The sequence below is a fragment of the Amphiura filiformis genome, chromosome 20 (assembly GCF_039555335.1).
Source record: "Amphiura filiformis chromosome 20, Afil_fr2py, whole genome shotgun sequence".
Lineage (NCBI taxonomy): Eukaryota > Metazoa > Echinodermata > Ophiuroidea > Amphilepidida > Amphiuridae > Amphiura > Amphiura filiformis.
Genome location: NC_092647.1, coordinates 10,038,288 through 10,058,442, shown reverse-complemented (window position 1 = coordinate 10,058,442; position 20,155 = coordinate 10,038,288). Strand labels below are relative to the sequence as shown.

At 39.4% G+C, this 20,155-nt stretch overlaps 2 protein-coding genes across 2 annotated transcripts; one reads left to right on the top strand and one right to left on the bottom strand.

Moving 5' to 3' along the window:
* Positions 1-5,464: 5,464 nt before the first annotated feature.
* Positions 5,465-8,388, top strand: LOC140142938 (uncharacterized). Its single transcript, XM_072164966.1, has 4 exons — positions 5,465-5,690; positions 6,542-6,742; positions 7,128-7,747; positions 7,987-8,388. The coding sequence occupies exons 1-4, from the start codon at positions 5,465-5,467 to the stop codon at positions 8,386-8,388; spliced, it is 1,449 nt and encodes a 482-aa protein (XP_072021067.1).
* Positions 8,389-12,961: 4,573 nt separating this feature from the next.
* LOC140142937 (uncharacterized) lies at positions 12,962-16,663 on the bottom strand. Its single transcript, XM_072164964.1, has 6 exons — positions 16,607-16,663; positions 15,889-16,091; positions 15,256-15,385; positions 14,421-14,927; positions 13,741-13,942; positions 12,962-13,194 (listed from the first exon to the last, which is right to left on the bottom strand). The coding sequence occupies exons 1-6, from the start codon at positions 16,646-16,648 to the stop codon at positions 12,962-12,964; spliced, it is 1,317 nt and encodes a 438-aa protein (XP_072021065.1). The 5' UTR covers positions 16,649-16,663.
* Between the last annotated feature and the right edge of the window lie 3,492 nt (positions 16,664-20,155).

Sequence of the window (20,155 nt, the reverse complement as noted above, 5' to 3'; positions counted from 1 at the left end):
GACAGAAGAAAGAAAGAAAGAAGAAGAAGAACGCGGAGAAAAGAATGCACAGCGCCGATGTCGGCTGTGCAAAAACTCGGCCGAAGCTAACAATGGTGGCTCTTCACTACTGCCAGTTGCAAATTGCACCACACTTGCCAGTGACACATCCCTCCTCTGCCCAGCTGTAAAAGGTAGAAATATAAATATTGTAATAACATGTAGATAAACACTGATAAAAATGATTTCAATTCAAGTACATTGCAATCAAGAGATTTCAAACAAGGGCTATATCTGTGTTATTGCTTGATGGTACATGTATTGTACACAGTACACCTGCCTGTTTGGTGGCCTGGTAGCTCCACTAGCTGTTGACATTTCGGATGGTATCATGTCGGTCGTACTCTGAGTTTTCTTGCATGTTTTTTTTTTTGTAAGTGCTGCTGGGGGATATTCCCTACAGACGATGCGGGCTGTTTTTCTCCCGGTTGTTCTTTCTGAATTGCCTCAGGCTCCACCTCCTCACATCCTCCACATCTGCCTCTGGGTGACATGCCCTAAAATGTGCTCTATAAGTCCGTTCGACTTGCATATGATCTGGCGGGGCAAATCGGGCAGCAGTATTGAAAAAGCTGATCCCCATGGAATTGCAGAAATGCAATGTTTGAGATGACAGTATGAATGACAAGTTGTACAAAGTAAACATACATCGTTAGCATCACTACATTAATTAGCAATATTAAATTATGGAATTTTCTGTTTGCTCTGGATCTACATTGAGCATGTTGAGATTCCCCCACTCCTCTTCTGCATATTTCCTTTCTGCCGCAGTGTTTTTTCTGTACAAAAATGATAAAATGGATAATTTGTAATATGTAAAACAAAAGACACCCAATTAAAGAATAGCAAACAAAATAATGCATCTAGATTACAGTAAAAGTGAAGTCATTAGCACTGGGAGCTGCACCAGAGTCAGTATTTCTTTGCTGTTTGCTGAAAAGAATGACTCCTTTGGCCCCTATGGACCAGACAATGTCACATATTAGTTTCAATGTCAATTGCTCATTGAGGGCACATAACATTGGTTTTTGATTTACAATGTGTCATATTTCTAAATGGGACATCTGGTAATGGGTCAATGGCTTTATGATGTTTGTCCCCAATGGCTCTTTCTCCTGTCACTGGACGAGATGAGTAATGTTACTTGGCTGGATTGCCAAATCGCTGTCTCCTTGTCCTGCGCTCTACCCCTCCTGAAGGCTGATTAAAGCTATAGCCATGGGTCCAATTACAAAGCGTTCATTGATGCCAGTGTAGTAATAGAATAGAGTTGTATCACTGAACGTAATGTCCTTGCTGTAATGTTGCTTGCTGGATTGCCAAATCGCTATCTCCTTGTCCTGTCTGAGCCTAGACCTCTCCTGAAGGCTGATTAAAGCCAGCCATGGGTCCATTTACAAAGCGTTCATTGATGCCAGTGTAGTAGTAAAATAGAGTTGTATCACTGATGTCCTTGCTGTAATGTTGCTTGCTGGATTGCCAAATCGCCGTCTCCTTGTCCTGTCTAAGCACTCTATCTCTCCCGAAGGCTGATTAAAGCCAGCCATGGGTCCAATTACAAAGCGTTCATTGATGCCAGTGTAATATTAGAACGGTGTTGTGTCTCTGATCGGCTTTTCATATTCATGAAGAATTTTCCTGTGGTTATAAAAAATCAAATTCAATGAAATTAATGACAAAGTTGAGCTTACTAAAGTGCTCCCAGAATTTCTTATGGTCAAATACTTGAACCAACATAATATGATGCAGCAGTGCAGTAAATGCCTCCACATCATCCGATGTGCCAGCCTGAGGGTGTTCTTCTGCTGAGTCTCTTTCTTTGCACATGTCTAGCCTTATCAGGGCAGAATTCTATATTCACAATTAATCCTATCAAGATTTCCCTTGTTAAACCTCTGATGCTTTTAATTGGTCTGGACAATGGGAAAAAAACAAATCAATTCGTCGGCTGTATTCCATAGTGGCTTATAGTGGAGCACCGCGAATAAACAACTTTTCGAGATAATCGGTTTGAAAAAATGGCTAAATAAAATCAACTTGTGTAAATCAGATAATTATTATATTTTGAAATTGATGTGAAATATTTGTAGAAAACTAAATAGATTTTATATTTATATAACTTTCAAAAGAAATAAAGACACATTATTACTGGCAAATTGAAAACAAAAGGTACAAAACTATATACGTCACTATGGAAAAGTCACTATGAAATATCCTAACCGTATTCTAACCTTACCCCGCCTCGGTCAGTGTGTAATCCCTATGGCGTTACTTTTCGTCGGCTTCATTCCATAGTGGTGTATCGGTCTGGTACGTCACTCTGGAATGTAGCGAGGTGTAAGCCACTATGACATGAAATGTTTTTCATTTTTGCTGATATTTCTTAGTTTGTTTACTATTATAAAATGTGTATAAAAAGTGGTGTATGGTCAATACGTCACTATGGAAAACACAAAATTTCAGTTTGTAACGATACGTCACATTTAATTAATTAGCTAATTTTGACTACTGAGACTTGACAAACTGAAAGAGAACATCATTAAAAACATATATATGTGCCAATTTTTAAAAAAAATGACCAAAAATCACTATATGCATAATATGCCCCATCAATAATAATTTATGTTAATCCTCACTATCTGAATTTGATGTTGCAATTGAAGTCAAACTTTTTTTCTGTGTAAACAGGGTCTTAGTTACACATATTTAACATTTTGCAACATGTAGCTAATTCACCTAGATTGCTACATGTAAACTTGTATGAGCAATTTCTGTAGTGGTGGGCCCTGTCTCTGTGGACGCCTCTTCTGTTTCTCCCTTCTCTTCCATAGTAGGCTCTTTGGTATCCTTGTGTGGGTTTGTGATGGTTTTGGTGGTCTGACTACCTTCATCGTCTGTTGTACTCAAAGTCGGTCTTAGAGGTGGATGGCAACTGGCCTTAGTATTTTGCCCCCTTTTGGTTGGTTGTTGTTCCAAGCCCCTCGTAATGGCTGGAGTATTTGGCCTTTTTGTTTGGTACACGTATATGATGTGTTGTGTTGTGACAGGTGAGGCCACGCTTCGTCACGGCCACAAACGGACAGCTCTGACACGGGAAACTCGCTATTTTCTGGACGTCGGCCTCAATGGTATGGGGGGTGGTAGGCATGGCTCGTTTTCGCAAACCAACATAAGACTTCCATGGTTCACTAAACATTCCATTTTGCTTACATTCTTCTATTTTTTAAAACATTGTGACAGCTTCAGGAACAAAACCAAGTTCACTTGATACACAGTGGGAATAATCATAGAGTGTCCGCTCACTTGGCAGATTGATAAAACCCAAATCCTTCATCGCTTGATATGCCTTGCTAGATTTTGACTTGATAAGCAACGCCCATTTTATAATCAATGGGTGCGACCTCATGGCCGATTTGCATTTCAGTTCATTGTATTTAACCTGTTCTTCCCAAAATATTCGTTGAAATGGGTGTTGGTCGCGGAACAGTTCCTCTACTGTTTGTGTACCTTGCTTGACCAGCGTCTCAATTTCCACAGCTTCCTCCTCATTAAGAACATTTTTGTACTTTCTCCCAAAGTTCACTGCGAATTTTCAGTCTTTTGTTCTGCATATCAAGTTCTTTATTTTTTGCCTTCTTGAATTGACATTGTTTACTGGAAGTTGAAGTTGTCTCTGAGTCTGTCTCAGTAGCAACTGTAGCATCAAGTTCATCATTTTCAGCTGACCCTGCGCTAAATTCCATGAATTCACTCCGGGAAATCACATAGGCTTTTTTTTTTGCTCAGTTTCCGTTTTGAAAGTTGAAGGCTCCATCTCTTCACGAAGTACTTCCCCAGGCTATGAAACTTTCTCATGTGCATTTGAACGGTGTTTCATGACTAGACTCGAGAGCAAAATCTCTCATCCAACAAGCTGGCAATCTTAAAGTTATCACCTCCCGGCCAGCTTTGTTTTGATTTCTCTTCATGCAGTGACAGTTTGTTTTTGTGCAAAATAGTCATTTATACTTAAAGAGTTTGGTCCATCCATGTGCATGTGACAAGTGTATTATTGTTTGGTCATCAAAACACATACATAAACCCTGTTGTACTATTTATGGTTATTTGGAAGGAAATTTGAGAATGTTATCTTGTAGGCCTTGGACTAGTTCTTTGTTGTAGGTTTTGCTTTGGTAAACCTTCTGAAAGTCCATCGTGAAATTGTTTGGCCAAGTTGGTGGTTTGTTCTTTACTCACCTCAACAAACTTATTTTTCATATTACTTTCAATTTTGTCCAAGCGAGAATGTATTTGTTCCAATACAGTGGCCAAGAGAATATTTTGTGTGCGATGGTCCGCCGATGCTGACACCCGCTGGACTAGGTCTATGCAGTGTCGCTTCGGTGATGGAAGACTTCCAGGCGCACAGTTGGGAGAGGGGCAGAGGCATTGTATGCATGTGTCGTTATCCTTGGGAGAGGGGTTTGTACTTGTTAGTAGCCCGGGCTGAATTTAAATGGAATATACTTCTTGTTTGAACGCCCCAAAGATCATGTCTTCAATATATGAATACTGTTTCTGGACTCTGACTTTCTGTGGAACCCAAGTCCATATCATTACCATATTTGTCTTTGGATATGGACCTGTCAACATGTGAATTGTGATCAATGGCAGCCAATTTATTTCTGGCTGTGTATCCAATAAGTTTGTACAAATGACGTTTTTGGGCATACATTAGTGTATGGTTATGAAATCCTTCCAATTCACCAGTATGCCTGAAATGCCTGTAATAAGATAGCATTTTAAGGAATCTCTTCTCTGTCCCAATTGCGGTTTCGCCTTGCGAGCAGGAGATCTGTAGGTCAGCCATGCCTTTACCTTGTCTGTCTTTGCCTTGTTTATCTTTGCCTCGTCTGTCTTTGCCTTGTCTGTCTTTGCCTTGTCTGTCTTTGCCTTGTCTGTCTTTGCCTTGTCTGGCTTTGCATTGTCTGTACATCTATCTGCAGTGAGTGATTGATGATTTGAACTTACCTTTGTACCCATCAGCCATCATATTCCACTCATGATCATCAACAGTATGATGAAGGATACCAAACCAGAGTGCTTTCATCCTGGATTCTGAACCATTGTATGTGCGAGCACAAAACCAGAAATTGTTTCTCACAGCTGGAATCCATGGATGAAGCGCCTTATTTACTGATAGTGCGGCAACTTTAGTGAGGCACAATGCACATCAACCCTGTTGTCCGGTCCCTGTCTGTAAAAGTCAAAGTTAGCCATGTAGCCATTTCTACTATTGCAGAGGGCAAATATTTTAAAACCTGATCTGATGGGTTTGCTCACCATGAAAAACTTATGCATACTTGACTTTGATAGCATTCTAAGGAATCTCTTCTCTGTCCCAATTGCTGTTTCGCCTTGTGAGCAGGAGATCCTTTAGTCAGCCATGCCTTTGCCTTGTCTGTCTTTGCCTTGTCTGTTTTTTCCTCGTCTGTCTTTGGAGTCTGTGGTCCCGCTCTCACAGTTATCTGCTGGGGTTACTGGGGTGGAGGTTGCATGCCAAACCGGTGGCGCTGTCCACTGGGGTGGTGCAGCGGACATTGAAGGTGTCGCAACCGGGCCCCAACTGCTAGTAACTGGGGCTGCTGGAACTGTTGTGAGATGCTTTACACGTTTGCGACTCTGAACCTTTGATTGTTGGTTTGCGGTGTACGAACAATTTGAATAGTTGCACTAGTACTTGGGTTGATGTACTTGTTTGATATGCAATTTCAAGGCTGCGTACTCAGTAGATGCAAACATACAGCATTTCTTACAAATGTACTGCCCTGGCATGGACGCAGCAAAATGGGTAGAATGCGGTTAGCTCATCCCTGCAAAAAGGGCATTTGGCTGGATCATCGTCATCATCTTGTTCTTTACTGGCTTGAAATATGTTCTGTAAACAATAACCACAAATGTGGTTATTGCAGGTCAATTTAAACATCACCGTATGGTCCATACATATACATCACTTGCACGTGACGTCACACGGTATCGATCTTGCACCTGTCCACCATTTGTACGGGACGCTGTGTATGCACGATATTGTATTGTTTTCCAAACACAGACATGTAGCAGTATTTTCCGTATAGTTGATGAAGAAGTCTGTTACTTTGAGCAAATCAAATAACAAGGTTTTTATAAATAAAACGTTCAAAATAAAATTGTTATCAACACAGATGTAATAATAATAATTAAAAACTATATTAAGAGCCTTGACTTATTATTTAATTTTCATTTTGAATAAAAATGAGTATTTTTCCACGCCGCGACTACATAAATCAAAGTGCACGAACAGCACGTTGTTTAAAGTCCATTCGATCAGCTGATTTTCGTCAACACACACACGCAATACGATAGAATCTTCCTCATTTTAATTATAAAACGGTGCTTTTTCAAACAAGTTTTGCTTCTTATTTTAAGTTGAGCATAAACTTACAGTATGCCTGATTTTTGTTGTGTTATTGGCTGCTCAAATGAGGCGGAGATGTCGACGAAAGTGGGAAAAAGATAAGCTTCTATTCCATACCAGCCATCAGACAGGCTGATGATGAACGTGCAATAACAACGGAGAGGCGCACCGCTTGGATTTCTGCCCTCAAACGAGAGAAGAATACCTCTACTAACAAACCATGGGAACCTTCTAAACACAGTAAAGTGTGTTCAGTACACTTTCATTCAGGTAAAATGTAGTTCAAATTAGTTTCAGCCCTTTGCCTGTCACCCAGCCATGATCATGATGATCATCATCATGATGATCATCATGATGGCGATGATGATCCGATGCAAAAAAGTTTGTTGTCAATTGTGAACAACATGAATATGACAACATGAACATGTATGACTAAAAAAAAGCTTCAACCATGATACTTTCATGTGATTCTGGCTGGGTAACCTGACCATTTGCCAACATTTGTATAGAGAAGCGTCTAGTAAAAAGATACACACTGATCATAAATAACGGAAAGTGCAACTTGCTACATATCTATAGATTCTATACCGTAACTGATGAGTTCTGTAATCAGCAATTACTTAAAATTTATTGTTTAATTTTTGTTTTTTTACAGGAAAGCCATCCTACCGCTTATCCAAGACTCACCCAGACTGGATTCCAACCGTCAACATGGGCCACAACAGTGCTTCGGTGTCAGGAGGAAAGCGTGTGTCTGTGGAAAGACATGAGCGAATAAAGAAAAGGAAAAAGCAGATCCAAACCAATGAAGCTGCATGTGCCCTCATCGATTTTCATCAGCAGGAAGCACCTCAAGCGCCGCCAGAAGTACCGGAAGAGCCGACAAAGGAGGAAGAAACCCAGACTGACCTTGAGTGGGATAAGGAACTTAGACAGTTAGTCGCGGATAGTGAAGAGCTGCGCCGAACAGTGCAACAGAAGGATAAAGTGATCAAGTCAATGTCTCTGACTGAAGAGGCATTAAGAGATGATTCGGAAAAGCTGGTATACTATACTGGATTACCATCATGGATAACTTTAATGACTGTGTTTAATCTAATCTCCCCATACTTGCCAGAAATAATTGCGAACTGCAAGTTGACACCATTTGAGCAGATGATGGTGTTCCTTATGAAAATCACTCATAATTTTGGACATCTAGACTTAGCGTATCGCTTTCATGTTAGTACTTCTACAGTTTCCAGAACCTATCACCGTGTGCTTGATGCTATGTCAGTAAGACTTGGACACTTAATACATTGGCCGTCTCGACTTGCTCTGAGGACAAGCATGCCTACTGCATTTTTGAAATTTTACAAAAAGGCTTGTGTTATTATTGACTGCACAGAAGTGTTTATTGAAACCCCAATCGACTTTTTAGCCCGAGCCCAAACGTGGTCAAATTATAAGCACCACAACACCATTAAGTTTTTAATTGGCATCACCCCACAAGGAACTGTTTCTTTCATAAGTAGATGTTGGGAGGGCGGGTATCTGACAAGGAAATCACCGAGACAAGTGGACTATTGAACTATTTAGAAGCAGGAGACGTCATCATAGCTGACCGTGGATTTACTGTGAGCGATTACTGTCGACTTGCAATGTGTGAGCTTGTTATTCGACCATTTACGAGGGCCAAAGCGCGATTTACAAAGAAGGAGGTTGACTGGTCGAGAGAACTTTCAATTGTTCGCATTCATGTGGAAAGTGTGATCGGGCTTGTGAAACAGAAATATTCAATTCTTCAAGGAACTCTTCCACTCTCAATGGTTGGTGGTATTGATATGTTAGGAAATGGTGATGCCCCTATTGATAAACTTGTGAAAGTATGCTGTGCACTAACCAACCTCTGCCTTCCAATAGTGCCAATGGACTAGAGACATTAGAACTTTGTAAAATGAAAACTTATAGTGAAAAACTTTTATATAAGGCAAAAAAAAATTGGTGAAATAATATCAATTGATAAATTGGGATTGGAGATGATCAGTTGCATTCATTCTGATAACACTGGTTATCATTTGTACATGCAGCTTGTTGAAATTGTTACTGTAAAACACTTGAGTTAATTTCAAGCGAATTTATTTCATGTAGGCAAAAATCCATAAAATAAACATTTTGCAATGTTTACAGTGTACCAAATTTCAAAATCGCGAAATTATATTCCCATAAAATTGTCACTGATTTTCAATTCACGAAAGAAACATCCTTGAAATTAAAGTGTTTTACAGTATATCATTGTTCCTCTAACATTTTTGTTCAATGTTGCTGAACTAGTGACTTGACATTTTATTGTAGTTTACTTACTAGTTACTACCATTATAAAGGTGGGAATGATGAAAAGATCATGCATTAAAACAACATTTTCAGTTTTGCAATATCTTTAATATCTTTATTCACAGACTGCCATTCAAATTGAAATGTCTTTTTCAAGGACACAGAAATCTGCATGCTATTGAAATTTAAACTTGCTTATATTATAACTAAGGACAAGTTGACCCTTCATGCAGGCTGTATGCTGAAGAATTGGGAAGAGTTAGAAAAACAGTTACCATGGTGATAGCTGAATGTTCCACTATCCTTCATCATCATGTTCATGTAATTTGATTGTGATAAGGTTTTAAGGATTTTAGTTGAGCAAAATTGAAAAAAAGAGCATGAACAAAAGCAAACTATAGAGGAAGGATGGCAGAAACATGGGCTTATGACCATGGTAATTTCAATGCAGTCCTCACACGAAGGCTCAGCTTGTTCTTATTTTACAAACACATAAGAGCTACATGAACATGTATCCATTTGTAATAATACAAATTGGATGAATTGAAAATGTAATCAAATTATTTGTGGTATTCTTGTGTACAGATTGCTGCACTGAAAAACATTTTACAAAGTTGTGAAACCTGATGAGCAAATAATGTACACAATTATTCTTAAATCTTTGTGATATTTGAAATTGTTCTATTTCGCAATTTACTTTACACATAACAAATTGTTCATATTGTAATGATTTACTCAGGGTGTGGTATACCCGGGTGGTATATGGATGATGCGTGATTTCCTGATAAATAACTCAGAGAACTAAAAACATGGAGCAAAACGACAATGGAAGTAGGCCTACAATCTTCATTTCTTCCACGTCCGTGTTTTCCTTGACCACGTTATTAGGCATCACCATTTTCACGTTTGACACTCGTTTTGAGTTGTCATCATGATCATGTTCATAGGACGTGTTTGACAAAGTTGGAGATGTTGTCGAGTTTATAGGCCTACTCGTTTTGCAGTGTCTTTGGAAGTGACCAACTTCTCCACATTTAAAACAGATCAGATCTTTTCTGTGTCTTTTGTTGTCATAGTTACCATGGTTACGGCGTTGGTTTTCGTAACTTTGGTCTTTATTTTGCACAGACTCGATCTTCTGGAGAATTACCCTGAGAATTTCCAGCAGGGACTGTAAGACTATTTGGTCCTTCGACATGAGCGAGTCAACTTGTTCAGATGACTCCAATTTGTCCGACTGTAGGTCTAGGCCTACTTCAAGATTGCTCACAGATCTGACGTATTGACATGATCTCTGATTTTCGGCCAATTTGAAGGCCTCACACTCGATAGCAACGTCAAGTGCTTCATCCAGGGTCTTAGGCCTGGTTTGAAATATGCTCCATCTCATATCAGAGTCTAATGCGTCTAAGAATTGATCTTTAGCCAGAATGTCTTGCATACTCCTGGGTGTATTTGGGTATGCATATTTGGTTAATCTCACGCAAAATTTTGTGCCAGCTCTGGAAGTGACTCCGCCCTTTTCACGGGTTCTGTTCTTTAATAGCGTCTTATTCAACTCTGCTTTATTTTCAGAGTTGAAAGCCCTTTCCAGTCTTGCTTATCAACGCTGGATAGTGATACCTGGAATGTTCTTCCAAATCACTCAGAACCGCAAGAGCAGCCCCTCTAAGGCTGGTAGCCAAAATGCTGCTTTGACATCATCAGGCCAAGCATTTAATTCACACACAATTTCAAAGTGTGCCAAATAATCCTGTAGCGGTGTTGAGCCGTCATATTCTGATGGCTTCATCAATGGTTTTGTCATTGATGTGCACCTCGTCTCATCAGGACTTACAGGCAACATCGTACATGTTTTGTAATGGTACGGCCTCCTTGTTTTACACAAGGGACTTTGTTGTGTGCTCCCTTCTAAATCGGAGAGCCTCGGCAGTTTCGCCGGTTCACTTTCAGACTCAAAGTCAAAATCAAAATAAGCTGTCCCTGTAGGTCTAGTAGGCCTACTACCACAAGCGTAGTCGCTCGTATACGAGACACTGTTACGGCTTTTTATTTCTTGCAGCCGGACTTTGGTCTGTTCCAGAAAATCATGCATGTTTAATTCATCCTTACCTTGCCCTCTGGTTATACCAGTGGGTTCACTAACGATTTCAGAAGTCATATCGAAATCGCACCGCTGCTCACCAATGTAATGATTTACTCAGGGTGTGGTATACCCGGGTGGTATATGGATGATGCGTGATTTCCTGATAAATAACTCAGAGAACTAAAAACATGGAGCAAAACGACAATGGAAGTAGGCCTACAATCACAAAATAACACGATTTATTAATAAAACACGAATCCTAACCATACAGAGACTGCCGCTTATATTGAAAGTCATGTCTCTAAACAAATGGTCAAGCCGTCTTTGCACAGAAACAAATGCACGTGTTAACTCAACAAGCTCCAAATCATAAGTGAAGGTGCATCGGATGACTGGCCCACGCAAGACGCTCATGGCACGCTCCTCTCACATGCCAGTCGACCCAGCAACAGCACCAACCAATCAGGGCCAGGGCGCGACGTAAAAGTGCATCGCGAGAGTGGACGCAAAAGTGCGTCTACTGATACGTTACCACCTCTCTCCGCCCTCATTGCAGAAATCGTCTACCTTCCGCTGCATAATGCATACCACAAATGCAGACGCATCCACAATAACGAGGAAGAGAAGTGATGGGACAATTTATAAGCAATTGGCGTCAATTAATTAACAAAAGGAATAATTTGGGTTTCATTTATGAAAGTCCGAAAATACGCAAACAATCAGGAATGTGCGCCTTGTGCAAAATACAGCAAGTAAACAAGTCAACAAACTCTCCTGGGTCAATGTCCGTTCGTCAGTCGATGGCGATGCAAAATTGCATCGCCGAAGTCATTACATTTGATGAAAGTTTCACATACAAGAAAAAAAGGTAAAGCCTGAAAAAGACAGGGAGACACCCGTAGGCTCAGGGCATTTCAATATTTTCTGCATTATAAATACTTGTACAAACTGTGATAAACATTTTTCTGAGAAGAAATAAATTGAATGAGTTTTGAGAGACCTGTATTAATAAAATACCAGAAGAAAATAAACCACCAATGTTTCCATGTGTGAATTTGCATCAAACAAAATTGTAGGCCTATAGTAACATTTCAGAAATTCATTAATTGTGATATACACTAGAGGTCTACTGCTAACTTGACTGATGTTATTTTATTATTTGTACATGACAGATACTAGTAACATCAACCATGTTGGCAGTAGGACTATGTGTATGTTAACATTTCTGTGAAATCATACAAAAAGCAGGGCTAGAAATTCGCCTCACTTTGCAAGATTCAAATTTAACAAAAATTGGTCAATGTACTGTACAATTCAATGAGGGAAATTTATTCTCATATCTGATCGTCGAGAGAATCGTCGCGACTCGCAAGATTCAATTCCTTGATTCTCGTTGAATTTCTAGTCCTGAAAAGTAAATGGTTTAGGAAGGAAGTTCCAGCTGCCAACCGAATCTATTCAATATCATGCATTAGAGAAAACAAACTATGCATCTGCCCTGAGTCCAGTCTTTTAATGTTCAAGAGAGTTGTAACAGTCACTTTTTGTTTTGTTTTCCCCTCTTAAACTTTGGCAAAGTTCTGCAATATGGGCAGTACCACTTTCCCTTGGGTGGACATCGTATTCTCAGACATTCCATGTGGAAGTACTTAATTGCACAGTCTTTGTTTGCACACTTCAGCATGCACTCCTCATCATGGGCTGGCATGTTGCAGTAGCACACCAGCTTACCCATAGTATCCTCTGTGTCATTATCAGCTGGTTCCTCGTGGTTAACTACATCTTTCAGAACAATCCCATCATGCCCTGCCACTACCTGCCTCGTTAGCCATTTGCCAACCAGTTCTGGCAGAACGCCGTATTTGATAAAATGTTCCACCTGAGGGATTTGGTCTGCGAAGAAATCAGTGTCCCGATAAATCCGTCTAACGATAAGATCTTTGTGATTCCAAATCACAAAATCGCAATATGGCTTTTTGCAAACGTTCATTTGGGCTTGCACTTGGTAATAGTATGGGTGGTTATGCTTCAATTCTAGAGTATCTGAGTCGGTGTCTGGTGCCATGCAAAAAGTCTTCATCGCCTCATGATCATAGTTCTCCTTGTTTGGGAGATCCTTGTCGCAGTAAGTAAAGGGCATTTACCTCTAGAAGTCCTTCCCCACAGCAATCACAACTTATAATGCCATCTGGGCTGGCTGCTATGAATGGATGTTCTGCGCTGAGGTGTAAACCTGCTTCTCTACAGGTGAAGTTTTCGTGTCGCTGTGCGAGTCGCTTCGATGAAAGCCTTTCTTGCTTTATCTTCATGTTCACAACCGTACCTAAGTAGAAAAGAACAAAAAAACATGTTAATAAACATGCCTTAATTCCACTGATAGAGGTACCATTATAATGGATACGAGCTCATTCTGTTGTAATCATTTGACTAGCCATACTTAGGTAAAAAGTACGCTTGACCAGTCCATTCACGATTCATATCCGAGTACATAATACACGTTGAGGGGCCACTTCAAAGATACCAAGTATTGCACGAATACTGTAAAACAAGTTAATTTTGCGGGCAATTTAATTTCGTGAATTTCGCTGTAGGCAAAAATCCGCAACATTAAAATTTGGCATTGTTTACAGTGTACCAAATTTCAAATTCGAGAAATTTAATTCCATTGAATTAAAGTGTTTTTACAGTAGCAAGGAATGAAGGTTTTGCTGCCATGGGGAGGGGGGTTGTGGTGTTTGAAAGTGGTCAAATAATTGCCCTACCCAAAATGACCACTTGAGGGAAACACAGTATTTTCCAAGAACAATGCAATAGATTTTTGTCAAGTACAGCAACATATACTGTAAATTTACATTAAAATAATACCAACCTAGTTGCTGCAGAAGAAAAGCGATGTGCTTCTGGAGAACAAATGCGCTTACAAGGCTCTGCGCCGGCATGGCTGGGTTGGTACAACATGCTGCCTTAAAGATGGAAGCTGTTACACGTCCAGTTCTCTGATGAAACCATAGATGACAATTTGCCTGGTCCCTGGAGCTTTTCTCCACCAACTCGATCTGTTCATCTGTTACCTGTAAATAGATAAGGATAGCAGCACATTCAAATACATGAACATGTAATTTCATAGTCTCCCATCACAGGTGATTGTGATGAGAGCATTGTATTTGCCAGGCAGAATAATTGTGTGTGTTCTACCATTGACAAGTGTGCCACGCAGTAATATGGCGGCGTGGCGCAGAACCGGCGCAGAACATTATTGCCTGCCATGGTTAAACTATTCTGCCAGGCATGATATATTCAAATGTTTTACACTAATTCAGCTCTTGGGTTAATGGTTAGCACATATAGTAGATAAATAAGTGTGTTACAACCCCAGTTACAACTCTGATCACGACAGGCGAAAACTTTCAAGACAACTATTTTGCCTGTGTTCCCTTTTGTTTGCTTTACCAAGCCAGGTATTATGCAAAATGCTCCATCACAGTAGATACTTATCTTAAGCATGATGCAATATTAGAAACACACTTTTCAACAAAGAAAATTATTTACCTGCACAGTCGAATACACCCTTTCACACTCTGTCAGTAGATCTAAGTAGCCAAGTTCCAGCGTATCTGGGTTGTACAGGTATCCGAGGGCTCGGGGAAACCTTGGGTCACGGCTTACAGGAATAAAGTTCTTTGCATAGTCATCCAAGACCCGTAGAATAGCAGGCTTCTGTTCGCATCTGTCCAGTGACGCATAACACTCGTCCAGTTCAGCTTTAGTTGGCGGGGGAATGGATTTCAGTTTAGCCTTGCGCGATGGGGTAGTTGGAGGAGATGAAAAGGCGTCGCTATTCCTCTGCTGATTTGGAGAGGTCATGGAGGTGCGTGGGAGCTTCCTAGTTGGGGTGGATGGAGATGAAAAGGCGTCGCTATTCCTCTGCTGATTTGGAGAGGTCATGGCGGTGCGTGGGAGCTTGCTTGCTGGGGTGGATGGAGATGATGCTAATGCCTTCTTCTTCTTTGTGCTTGGCCGAACAAAAGCGATATCTCTAACCATTGCAGCAGATACCTAAAAATAAAGTAAACACATAAACTCCATTAAATGATCTTGTTATTCACACACCTTTAATTAGACACATTGCAAGGCATTTGAAGGCAAAATAAAGTAATGGTCTGTTCAAAGCCATTTTTGCAGTACAAGGTAATAAATACAATGTCTAAAGGAATGATAATTAAATTTATTTGTTTATTTTATTTTTTATACATTTTTTTTAAATTTTATTTTTTTAAATAATACATTTTCAATTCTAAAAGGCATGCCAGGATTATGGGCAAACACATGTACATTGAGAACAAGCTTGTATGTTTACTATTAAAAAATAAAAATAAAAACTCACCTCTTGTGTTGGTGGAAGCCATTCACACTTCTGAGATGTGCATGCATCTAATCCACTTTGCTTCCGAATGAATACAGCCCGGGCAACAGCTGACATTGCACATGCAACATGCGAACAAGTTTCACCAAGTCTGGAATTCAAAACAAACATTAATGTTAAAATGATATCTTTTTCGGCCTAATAAACAAAAAACTAGCATGTAGACGTAAGTGACAATTAAATGTACCGACTACTGTGCAGTAACTATTATTTGGTCAGTTTGTTCAATATAAATTACTATTATTTTTTAACCAACTGCTTCCATCATACAGGAATTGCTAAAATGGCAAGTTTTTAAAAAACAATAATTGAAACATTCAGTTGCTGTGTCGGACCCGATCATTATTTAATTTCATTTGATTGTCTGTGGTTCAATTTGCTTTTGGACAAATTATTATTTAGGAAGAATATTAAATACACTGCTTGCTTGATTTCTTCTGAGGCTCGTGGTGAAAGTCCAAAATGCGATTAGGCGCGTATGATTCATAAAAATTTACGCAATTGCAGGTAACCTGCACTTTTTGCCACAAGTCTCTGGTCATCAGAACACACACTTTTCACTGTAGGTCAACGCATCAAAATAATGTAGCTTACCCAGCCATACAATCACAGTGAGCCGCCATGATTTCACCGCTTGCCTCTGCCACAAACCACACACTGGTAAGGGTTGCTCTTACTGCCATAGAATGGCGCACTCTCGCTGACACAAGGAACCGATCACCATATTGATGAAGACGAAGGGACCTCACCCAACCTGCCTCGACAAAATTGTCAGCTCCAATACACCCCTTGAACGCCTGTGAAGATAAAACATGAATAAGAATGGTGAAAGGCTCAGGACACTATTGTTGTTATCAGTTGTCAGGGTTGATATTTTGAAGCCACTCCTTCTCAGATCTAAAAATGTATAATGTTTGCGATGTTTACTGAATAATCCTTGCATTGCATATATAAGGTGGTCAGTAGAAATAATGCTGTTGTCCGACCTAATTATCTAATATCACCCTGCACTGGACTGCTTGTAGTGACCATTGACAGTTAATGTAAGCTTATCATGTTACATGTAAGTTTCAACATGTAAATTGTAATATGTTCAACTTCAGTTCAGGTTGTAACTTTAGCAAGTGCATCCATCATGTCCATGTCATCTGAGCTGACACTCATGATCATGACAGTGACATGATTTATGTTGTAAAATTAAAAATGTGCGTGTCGTAGCATTATTTCTCCTTCCTAATTCTATTCAGATTTAGTGCAAATTCAGGCTAGTTATTAATATTATTTAATTAATGTAAGATGTTTGTTTCTTTACCTTTGTTGCTTCTTTGGTGTACGGACTTGGCGTATGTATCATGTACACTGAAATATCCCATGGTTGGATATTGGGAATTGTCGCCGGTCTAGCATCCCAAGCATCGTCTTTCAGGCAATACGGGTCCGTTGTCAGTCCACATTTTTCATTTTTTCAATGTAACGAGTTTTGGCGGTCCCTTTGAGCTTGGATTTAAAATATTCTGAGTAAATCATGGCGAGAAATTGGAGTTTTACTGTAGCTTTTTCACACATGCAGTTCTAATTGTAAACACGGAAGTTTAAAAGGACGCGAAATATGCCGGAGTAACGTTCAGTTCGCTGTCAATATTTTCTATTTCTTGTATAATTCAACATAAATTGCGTTATTGTACACATGTAAATTTGTTTTTATATTATTGTAATGATTTTGATGTCTAACATGTGTTTTACTTGCAAATAAAGGAAAAAAAGTAAAAAAATGCGCATCAGCTGTCACGTGATATGTAAGTTCATTTACCGACCGGTGTAATTGTAAACGTAGTAAAACAGCAGTCGACAGAGCTCTGCGGCGAGCCCCGTACAAATGGCGGACGGAAAAAATCGATACTGACCGTGCAAAGGATCTATTGTGCAAATCTGAAAAGTAAATAAATATCACAATGTGATCACCTTCACTCTATAATACTTTCCAGTCAAAGCCAAACTAATTACTGTTGGACCCAATAGAATTCATTATTTGCTTCCTCGCATTCCATGCATATTTGACAGAGGGACGTTTCCATATTGTTAAAAGTGCCCAATTATGTGCTCTAAGAAACCTTTTATATATCCAGCATTGGTTGAGGATGACGTTAAAGGCCTTTGGTTCACCTCAAGATCGGCAGTGAAACACAATCATTTCATGTTAAACATATGTTAAAAACATTCCAAATAATTCCCAATTTCTAAATTTAAAACATTTTTCTAAATCATTCCAAATTAAAAACATTTTTCACTATTTCAATGGGTTTAGGTAATCTGTGAGATAAGGGGATATGTATGAAATGTGTATTACTTTACAAGCTTATTGTTTTAAGGCTTAATTATCTGAAAACGTGCAAATTAAATTTGGGTAACAATTGAAAATAGATTAAGCATGTGTTGAGCTATATTTGGTGCAAATTTTATTAAATCAAAAGAGGTAGAGCACAATATATCCCGTAGACTGTGCCCCGTTACACGGGGATAGATAATTGGTCAAATTTGTAATAATGCATATTCTACGCTGGTCATGCGTTTTGAGTTAGGCGTGTCGTTACATGTTTTCAGCGAGATGAAAATTGCATGTTTTTTTGTTTAGATATGAATATCTTTCACATATTATACCCAACATATATAAAAGTATACATTTTCTAGCTGCAAATGAACCAAGGAATCCAAAAATGCACTTTAAATTGACACCAGGTGTAACACTAAGGAGTTATGAAACTGTAAATACCAAATATTTTAGGGAAAAAATGTAAAATTTGACAAATTAAAAAAAAAAGTTAGCTTCACCCCACATATGTTCCATATTTGAATTCCTCTCAGTCAGAGCTTTAAATACATATATAACATCATAGGGTTCAATTATATTAAAATGATTTTGCGCCAGCCTCTTTCAAGGCATATTTTCCCATTGACTTCAATGTATAACCCGAACGGAAAATAAAATATGCAAAATTGCTTCTCAAAGCAAATTAAATTACCTGGAATATGATTGTATGGTGTTATAGTATGCAGTTTAAAGTGAATTGTAAAATGTGAAAAAAGAAATGGACCTCTTGCATCATATGACCCCTGGGGGTCACTTTTATTAAATTTGCTCCTCCTGATCATCCTCCTCCTGATCATCCTCCACCCCGCACATTATGCTAATTAGATGCAAATTATTCAAATGTTAATAAATTTTTACAACTTTTTTAAGGTTTACTGTATTGGTCTCATCACAAGCTTTAATTTGACACCAAATTTAACTACATAGGCTGCATATTAACTGAGAAAATTAAAAAGATGAACCCTAAAATGTCGCGCGCATGTAACATCTCCACCTATTTACTGGCCCAATTCAAAACGCATGGCCACCCTCAAACTTACAATGGGTAGAACGCTGTCAGTTCATCCCTACAAAAGGGGCATTTGGCTGGATCATCGTCGTCATCTTGTTCTTTATTGGCTTGAAATATGTTCTGTAAACAATAACCACAAATGTGGTTATTGCAGGTCAATTTAAACATCACCGTATGGTCCATACATATTGTGCATATCTGAAAAGTAAATAAATATCACCAGTGTTGGAGGACTCGGGACTCGGACTCGGACTCGACTCGAGTCCGGACTCGAGTCCTTTTTTCAAGGACTCGGACTCGGACTTGGACTCGGGAGCTAAGGACTCGGACTCGGACTTGGACTCGGACCCCAAGGACTCGGGGACTCGGCTCCGAGTCCTCCTCGCGTCCGGCAAAATAGGGTCTTTTTAGGTCTTTTATTTTCGTTCATTGAAAACTTCCTCTTATGCTTGATCAATGATCACAACACGTGATTTGCATGCAAATAAATTTAGTTTGTAAATAAAAGTAGGCCTACAACCAAAAAGCAAGATTGCTTTCAGTTACATCTTTAATTGGTTAAATGGATTTTAATCATAATCGTTTGTTTTGACATGACTGCTTTGTTAGACGCAAGTCTAGAATGAATAATAATACTCTGGGGCATTAAAATTAAATTTTGGTAGGGGTGTGCGGTGCCGATTTGGGGGCAAAATAGGGGCTTAATGAACTGAAATTTCAACATTTTTGTGGAGGTCTCACGTGAACTAAAAATTGGGCGAATTATACATGTGGGCTTTGGAGCTAATAATTTTAAAATGTTTCCAAATTTGAGCTAAAGACCTACAATTTTCAGAGTGTTAGGCTTAATGAACTAGAGCATGATGCAAATGTGGGTCTTAATGAACTGTCGGAGAGCCCGAAAAAGGGACCTTTGACCGCAGCACATACCTGTACCACCTTTACATGTGAGTGACCCCTCCCCCACCCCCGGAATAATACTGCATAGGCCTATATACAGCCAGATCCAACACCCCTTCGTTTGGCACCTGCAGTTTGGTAGTGACGTCATATTTTGATTGTCATATTGCATCTTTTGCCTCTTTAAAACATAAGCCTAAGTTACTGTGAGTCTGTGATTATACTCTGTTTCAAGGCCCGGGGGCAGGAGCACTCCCATATATTGACATACGTCATGTGCCCATGAAATGACCCCATTATTTTTGGCAAACCCTACACTCAATGACACCGGGTTTTTTTTTAGTATATAGCCTACACTGAATGACCCCCTTTTTTGAACAATTAGTCCTCAAAATTGAAATCCCCCGGTTTCAAGGTATGCTACCTAAGGGGCTTTAGAAGCAAACATTATGAGCATTGGAGGGGGGGGGGGAGGTTTTTTTTTTGGCCGATCGAAAGGGAGGGTGGAAGCAATTTTTGGCAAACCGAGAGGGGGAACAAGGAATTTTTGGCACATATGGAGCACCTTTCAAATACTTTCT

Bases quoted from the DNA above. Each gene is read 5' to 3' on its own strand.
- LOC140142938 (XM_072164966.1), top strand. From the start codon at position 5,465: ATGCCTTTGCCTTGTCTGTCTTTGCCTTGTCTGTTTTTTCCTCGTCTG. The intron at 5,691-6,541 runs GTTTGCGACTCT...TGCTCAAATGAG, and splicing joins TGTTGTGAGATGCTTTACAC to GCGGAGATGTCGACGAAAGT. The intron at 6,743-7,127 runs GTAAAATGTAGT...GTTTTTTTACAG, and splicing joins TTCAGTACACTTTCATTCAG to GAAAGCCATCCTACCGCTTA.
- LOC140142937 (XM_072164964.1), bottom strand. From the start codon at position 16,648: ATGATACATACGCCAAGTCCGTACACCAAAGAAGCAACAAAG. The intron at 15,386-15,888 runs GTAAGCTACATT...TTTGAATTCCAG, and splicing joins CACTGTGATTGTATGGCTGG to ACTTGGTGAAACTTGTTCGC. The intron at 14,928-15,255 runs GTGAGTTTTTAT...CTTTATTTTTAG, and splicing joins GGCTTCCACCAACACAAGAG to GTATCTGCTGCAATGGTTAG.